Raw genomic sequence first — 8,027 nt, 5'->3', positions numbered from 1 at the left:
GCAAACCTCCGGCCCTCCATCTGCGGTGGAACTACAAATCCCATGAGGGATTGCAAGGTTCTCACAGCCACGACTCCCGGAGAGAGGTGCATCATGGGATTTGTAGTTTCACCTAAGCTGGAGGGCCGGAGGAGGTTTGCTACCCCTGGTTTACTGCTTCTGCCTTTCAGCACTGGGGGGTCCCTGGGTCGAATCCAAGCCGGGACACTATCTGCATGGAGTTTGTATGTTCTTCCCGTGCTTGCGTGGGTCTCCTCCCACACTCCAAAGACATGCTGGAAGGGGTAATTGGCCCCCGTCTGTAACTGGCCCATGTATGTATGTATGTATGTATGTATGTATGTATGTATGTATGTATGTGAGATGGGGACCTTAGATTGCAAGCTCCTGAAGGGCGGGGACTGATGTGAATGTGCACTGTGTAAAGCACTGCGTAAATTGTCGGCGCTGAATAAATACCTCAACTATGAACATTTGTGTATCACTCGGGTGTAGATCCTCCAATCATCTCTGATCACCGTCCTTCCTCCTGGAGGGGTGACTACGTCTGTTCCCCATGTCCCTGTGTGTGTTGTATAGTAGTCACCGCTCCAAGCTCCTCCCCCGGGATGGACTACAATCTCAGGTTTAGTTTACTGATTTGTATTTGTATAGAGATTGTAGTCCATCCATGTGTTGTAAAGTAGTCACCGCTCCAAGCTCCTCCCCCGGGATGGACTACTCAGGTTTAGTTTACCGATTTGTATAGAGATTGCAGTCCATCCATGTGTTGTAAAGTAGTCACCGCTCCAAGCTCCGCCCCCCGGGATGGACTACTCCGGTTTAGTTTACTGATTTGTATAGAGATTGCAGTCCATCCATGTGTTGTAAAGTAGTCACCACTCCAAGCTCCGCCCCCCCGGGATGGACTACTCAGGTTTAGTTTACTGATTTGTATAGAGATTGCAGTCCATCCCGGAGGGGGCGGAGCTTGGAGTGGTGACTACTTTACAACACACAGGGACCACGGGGAACAGACGTAGTCACCCCTCCAGAAGGAAGGACGGTGTCGGAGATGATTGGAGGATCTGCAGCCGAGTGACACACAAATAAGATACATTGTTGCTCAGAGTTCAGGGACTCGGATGGATTTGTAAGATTGAACTCCGGCGTTTAGTGTCCCTTTAACAATGAACGTTCAGAACCGGAGCGCTCCATGTTAACGGGGAGAGAGAGAGAGAGAGTAACAGTCATCGGGGGAACTTACTTGAAGTGATCTTGTAAGGCCACATTGAAGTCGAACGCGTCTCCTCTGTCCGCAAACCCCACCCCAATGAACGCCCGTCGCCCTGATAGAGCAGAGTGTCAGACACGGATGATGCCACAAGACTCTTCTACATACACAGCGCACATGAGGAGACACTCACCGTTCCCGTCCTCGATGCAGATCACAAAATATCGGCTGGAGTCGGTGACGCTTTCCACCGCGATGCCGGGAAACTGCTCCACCGTGGCCTGAGCGAACAGCTCACCTGCCGAGGAGAGAGGACGGACAGCGTGACTTGCCGGCTCGCCGTGTGCTGCAACGTTATCAGCTATCGCCGTGCTGGTGGTTTCCCCTTTCACTAAACTTTATTTATTACGTGCGGCAGAACATTGGAACACGCGGCACAAAAATGTAACTTTTAGGGATGCACCGCTATAATCGGCCGAAAGTGACATTTTCCTGCCGATACGTCGGCGCATCCGTGCTTTCTCTCCTCCGCCTTTGTGTCCCAGCGGGGAGGAGAGAAAGTGTGACAGCCGGCTGAGCGCTGCGGGAGGAGAGCGCTGTGAGCAACCGGCGTCTCTCCTCCCTCACCGCTCAGCCTCTTATCACAGTCCGGCGTGTCAGAGAGGAGAGTGAGTACAGGCAGTCATGTGATCACTGAGTGTTTGTATATAATTGACAGAGTACGGTTACTATATCCTCAATTATGAATGAATGGGAAGTGATCTACATCACTTCCTGTTCATTCATGATTGTGGTTATAGTAAACATACTCTGTCCTCGTGTTATCAATGAACACTCAGTATAAAGGATTCGTGTTCATTGATAACAGGGGATACAAAAAAAAAAAAAAAAAAAAGATTGAGGGCTCTGTGCGCGTCTCCGAGGGCTCTTTTTCCATTTTAAAAAGGGAAATATCAGGGGTCTGTTTAGCCCTTAAAAGTGAAGTAAAAAATAAAAAAGTTTCTAAAAAATAAAATATGTTAAAAAAAATAAAACATGTTTGGTTTTTTTCTGCCTGCTAATTTTCTTTTATTTCGGTTTTGAAATTTCCATTTCGGTGCACCTCTGGTAATTTGTCTTATTTTCACGCCACTGGGCGGACCCAGACAGTAATGTCGGGATCCACTTCGGCGTCTCAGTAGCGAGCTGTAGCTCCCTATATACTGAGCCTAGGGTGACGGGAGGACGCTAGTTTGTGTCCTCCCGTTACCCTAAGGAGAACTATGGGGGAAAACACTGACCCCGTAGTTCTCCTTTAATGAACTCAGGGTGACAGGTCCGCAGGGTGACAGGTCCCCCCCATCGGCACATAACACTGAGCTCTCCCTAGATTCGGGGTCTGTGTCAGCACTGTGACACATAAGCATTGCTCTGCCTCTTCCGAGTCCTCCTGTCATGGCGGATCTTCACCCACAGTGTGTATACGGGGAGAGGATGGCAGCCGCTCTGTGCGGTGGGTAAGGAGAGGATGTGTAGGAAGGAAGCGAGAAACAACAAGGGGGAAATCACGAGATATCTGACAAGTGGGAATAGCTGAACTCGTCCTGACTGCACAGCCCGGGGGGGGAAGGGAGCAAGGGGGGGGGCAGGTAACACCCCAACCTCTCACTTCCTCATCGCTCTCTGGGAGGACCTGACTCAGCACTTCCAGATGGAATTCAGCAAAAATCACAAGACTGACTCTGCACCTTGTATATCACACGGCCTGTGACAACCAATCAACATCTTCCTTTCAGCATCTAAAAAGCAATTTAGCTGAATGAAAGAGAGAAAATGATTGGCCGCTATGGGCAAGAGGAGAGCTTCTTCCGGCTGTAACGCAGATAAATACAAACAAGGCGTCTCATCATTAAGGGGACTAGAAAAAGAAGGTAACGGCATAAAATGTATAACCAGCCTTTGTAGCAGGGTGCACATGGGAAGGCTGACAACAATACACGAAGAATCCCCAGCACACCTGCAACAAAACAAATTACCCGTCTAAATATGAAGAAGCCGCACTGCCACCGTCAAGGCACCTCTGTGAAGTGCGGTCCTAACTCGATTTATACGAGTCTCCTAGTGGGAGCATATTGATGCAGTCCATAAATTAAATGCAGGTGTACCAGGAGGCAGCCTTCTCCTCCTCACTTGGTGCAGGGACCCAGCGGAGGCCCAGCACCCACAAATGCATACTGGGATCCCCCCAATGCGTCGATGGAGCCAGCTGTCACTCACGCAGCTGGGCGGATCCAGACGTCGATGTAGGGATCCGCTCCGGCTGCGGCGGTCTCAGTATACCGCGAGCTGTAGCCCCCTATATACTGAGCCTAGGGTGACGGGAGGACGCTAGTTTGTGTGCTCCCGTTACCCTAAGGAGAACTATGGGGAGAAGCCCTGACCCCATAGTTCTCCTTTATCGACAGCATCAATATGCTCCCACTTGGAGACTCGTATAGGACCACACTTTGCAGAGGAGCCTTGAAGGTGGCAGTGCGGCTTCTACTTATTTCTGGCAAAAGTTTTGTGCAATGAAAATCTCTGTTGTTAACACATACTGTTAGACGGGTCATTTGTTTTGTTGCAGGCCATCTGGCAGGTGTGCTGGGGATTCATTGTGTCTTGTATCATCATTAAAGGGCCCTCAGAATGTGTATGGGGGGGGCTATAGACTATATACAGCTGGTATATAATATATAAGAGAGAAGACAGAGGTATACGGTAAGTGTATAGAGTACATAATGTATACAGGGGTAATACACAATATGGGAGCATATACTGACCCGTGAGTTGGTCCTCCCAGTATACAGTATATCTGGGTATAGTACATACTGCAGCTCCGTCCACCACTGGCTTCAGAAGGTGGGCCCTCGATTGTCGGCGGGCCAGCGACGAGTGAGGGAGATCACGTCGAGGAGTAGAGCAGCGGCGTGCGCGGCTTCAGCGTCCTGTGCGGTGGGCGTGGCTTACGCGGCCGGTGGCGTGGGCACGGCGGGGGGGGGGGGGGGGAGACACTATATATAGTTGATATTTTGGTAGTATACAGTGGATTTAGATTAGAAAATAGACCTGAGTTTCGGTGATCGAGAGCGATAGAGGAGGTCCGGTCTTCTCTGTATATAGAGGGGTATACAGACCTGTGGTCCGGTGCTCCCTGTATATAGAGGGGTATACAGACCTGTGGCTCAGTCCTCCCAATATATAAAAGGGGATATACAGTAGGATATATACAGACCTGTGGCTCGGTCCTCCCTGTATATAGAGGAGGTATATAGGGGTATACAGTAGGATGTATACAGACCTGTGGCTCGGTCCTCCCTGTATATAGAGGAGGTATATAGGGGTATACAGTAGGATGTATACAGACCTGTGGCTCGGTCCTCCCTGTATATAGAGGAGGTATATAGGGGTATACAGTAGGATGTATACAGACCTGTGGCTCGGTCCTCCCTGTATATAGAGGAGGTATATAGGGGTATACAGTAGGATGTATACAGACCTGTGGCTCGGTCCTCCCTGTATATAGAGGAGGTATATAGGGGTATACAGTAGGATGTATACAGACCTGTGGCTCGGTCCTCCCTGTATATAGAGGAGGTATATAGGGGTATACAGTAGGATGTATACAGACCTGTGGCTCGGTCCTCCCTGTATATAGAGGAGGTATATAGGGGTATACAGTAGGATGTATACAGACCTGTGGCTCGGTCCTCCCTGTATATAGAGGAGGTATATAGGGGTATACAGTAGGATGTATACAGACCTGTGGCTCGGTCCTCCCTGTATATAGAGGAGGTATATAGGGGTATACAGTAGGATGTATACAGACCTGTGGCTCGGTCCTCCCTGTATATAGAGGAGGTATATAGGGGTATACAGTAGGATGTATACAGACCTGTGGCTCGGTCCTCCCTGTATATAGAGGAGGTATATAGGGGTATACAGTAGGATGTATACAGACCTGTGGCTCGGTCCTCCCTGTATATAGAGGAGGTATATAGGGGTATACAGTAGGATGTATACAGACCTGTGGCTCGGTCCTCCCTGTATATAGAGGAGGTATATAGGGGTATACAGTAGGATGTATACAGACCTGTGGCTCGGTCCTCCCTGTATATAGAGGAGGTATATAGGGGTATACAGTAGGATGTATACAGACCTGTGGCTCGGTCCTCCCTGTATATAGAGGAGGTATATAGGGGTATACAGTAGGATGTATACAGACCTGTGGCTCGGTCCTCCCTGTATATAGAGGAGGTATATAGGGGTATACAGTAGGATGTATACAGACCTGTGGCTCGGTCCTCCCTGTATATAGAGGAGGTATATAGGGGTATACAGTAGGATGTATACAGACCTGTGGCTCGGTCCTCCCTGTATATAGAGGAGGTATATAGGGGTATACAGTAGGATGTATACAGACCTGTGGCTCGGTCCTCCCTGTATATAGAGGAGGTATATAGGGGTATACAGTAGGATGTATACAGACCTGTGGCTCGGTCCTCCCTGTATATAGAGGAGGTATATAGGGGTATACAGTAGGATGTATACAGACCTGTGGCTCGGTCCTCCCTGTATATAGAGGAGGTATATAGGGGTATACAGTAGGATGTATACAGACCTGTGGCTCGGTCCTCCCTGTATATAGAGGAGGTATATAGGGGTATACAGTAGGATGTATACAGACCTGTGGCTCGGTCCTCCCTGTATATAGAGGAGGTATATAGGGGTATACAGTAGGATGTATACAGACCTGTGGCTCGGTCCTCCCTGTATATAGAGGAGGTATATAGGGGTATACAGTAGGATGTATACAGACCTGTGGCTCGGTCCTCCCTGTATATAGAGGAGGTATATAGGGGTATACAGTAGGATGTATACAGACCTGTGGCTCGGTCCTCCCTGTATATAGAGGAGGTATATAGGGGTATACAGTAGGATGTATACAGACCTGTGGCTCGGTCCTCCCTGTATATAGAGGAGGTATATAGGGGTATACAGTAGGATGTATACAGACCTGTGGCTCGGTCCTCCCTGTATATAGAGGAGGTATATAGGGGTATACAGTAGGATGTATACAGACCTGTGGCTCGGTCCTCCCTGTATATAGAGGAGGTATATAGGGGTATACAGTAGGATGTATACAGACCTGTGGCTCGGTCCTCCCTGTATATAGAGGAGGTATATAGGGGTATACAGTAGGATGTATACAGACCTGTGGCTCGGTCCTCCCTGTATATAGAGGAGGTATATAGGGGTATACAGTAGGATGTATACAGACCTGTGGCTCGGTCCTCCCTGTATATAGAGGAGGTATATAGGGGTATACAGTAGGATGTATACAGACCTGTGGCTCGGTCCTCCCTGTATATAGGGGTATACAGTAGGATGTATACAGACCTGTGGTCCGGTCCTCCCTGTATATAGGAGGAGGTATATAGGGGTATACAGTAGGATGTATACAGACCTGTGGCTCGGTCCTCCCTGTATATAGAGGAGGTATATAGGGGTATACAGTAGGATGTATACAGACCTGTAGTTCGGTCCTCCAGCTTGATGAAGGCGATATTACCCCGGGCGGTGATCCGGAGGCGCCCACTCCAGGCCGGTTGGTCCAGCTGCCATTCCGCTGCCCTGCATGATAGAGAGGGAGCGGTCAGAGCCCGCACACACCACCCGCCATCAAGGAGAAACCCCCCGCACTCACCGGTATCCCCGGTTGGAGGCCCGGGGTGGGATCCGGTAGACGTGCACTTCCGGCTTCACACAGAGCACCGATTCGTAATCGCTGTCTGCCATCTTCTTACACCCAGCAGCACTTCCGCTTCTCTCTGGCCAGCTGAGGATAGAGCTTCTCCTGCGCAGCACAATGTACTATCAGGTGATCGCGCCCCTGACAGAACAGTACAGCGCCTCCAGAGGTCAGCCGGGGGAAGCGCAGCCCTGCTCCCAACAGAGCTCAATGTAGTCAGTTGACAGCATTCCTCCGGATTAACAAACAGCTCCCCTAGTGGCCAGAGTGGGAAGCACCCGCGTCTTCCAGCACAGCGCCCCCTAGTGGCCAGGCTGGGAAGCGCACGCTTCTTCCAGCACAGCGCCCCTAGACGCCAGTGCGAGAAGTGCACTCCATCTCCACCAGAGCGCCTCTAGAGGCCACTCGGCGAAGCGCACCTCTTTATTTCCAGCCTACAATCACTGCCACAAACTCAGCTTGTCAAAGGGGAAGCTGCACAATACAAGGTTTCATATAACACTATAAATATAGAATAACCCCTTGTCACTGGACTGGGCAGTGATTACAGGTTGTCAGCCCCTGCTGTACTGCGTAGGAGACAGCTAGGCCATCGCGCACCATGGCAGAGCTTGGCCAATATGCAATCTTATATCATGTACACCCCCTCACTACAACATGCTAGTAGACCAGGGGTGGCCAAACTCCGGCCCTCCAGCTGTTGTGGAACTACAAATGCCATGAGTCATTGCAGCATTCTCACAGTCACGACTCCCAGAGACAGATGCATTGTGGGATTTGTACTTGCACCACAGCTGGAGGGCCGGAGTTTGCCCGTCTCTTTGTGTGTGGTTTACACTATAGGGCAGGGCTAGGCAACTCCAGCTGTGGTGAAACTACAAATGCCATCATCTCTCGGCCTCTAGGAGTCATGCCTGTGGCTCCCCCAGGCTTGCAGTGCATTGTGGGACTTGTAGTTGCACCACAGCTGGGGGGGGGGCGGTGTTTGCCTACACCTGCCGTAGGGTGCGATTTGTCCCGGCTGTTCATCAATATTACTGCCAT

General features: G+C 50.2%; 1 protein-coding gene across 1 annotated transcript in view; it reads right to left on the bottom strand.

Moving 5' to 3' along the window:
- Window positions 1-7,079, bottom strand: part of NECAP2 (NECAP endocytosis associated 2) — a 9,828-nt gene extending 2,749 nt beyond the window's left edge. The window contains exons 1-4 of the mRNA XM_018574045.1: window positions 6,939-7,079; window positions 6,765-6,865; window positions 1,407-1,511; window positions 1,247-1,328 (exon numbers count right to left, since the gene is read on the bottom strand). Of these exons, the coding sequence (XP_018429547.1) occupies window positions 1,247-1,328; window positions 1,407-1,511; window positions 6,765-6,865; window positions 6,939-7,030 (380 nt within the window). The 5' untranslated portion in view covers window positions 7,031-7,079. The remainder of the gene's footprint in view (window positions 1-1,246; window positions 1,329-1,406; window positions 1,512-6,764; window positions 6,866-6,938) is intronic.
- Window positions 7,080-8,027: the final 948 nt, after the last annotated feature.

The sequence above is a fragment of the Nanorana parkeri genome, unplaced genomic scaffold (assembly GCF_000935625.1).
Source record: "Nanorana parkeri isolate BGI_ZX_2015 unplaced genomic scaffold, ASM93562v1 scaffold2694, whole genome shotgun sequence".
In the NCBI taxonomy this organism is placed as follows: Eukaryota; Metazoa; Chordata; class Amphibia; order Anura; family Dicroglossidae; genus Nanorana; species Nanorana parkeri.
This window is presented reverse-complemented; position numbering and strand designations above follow the sequence as displayed.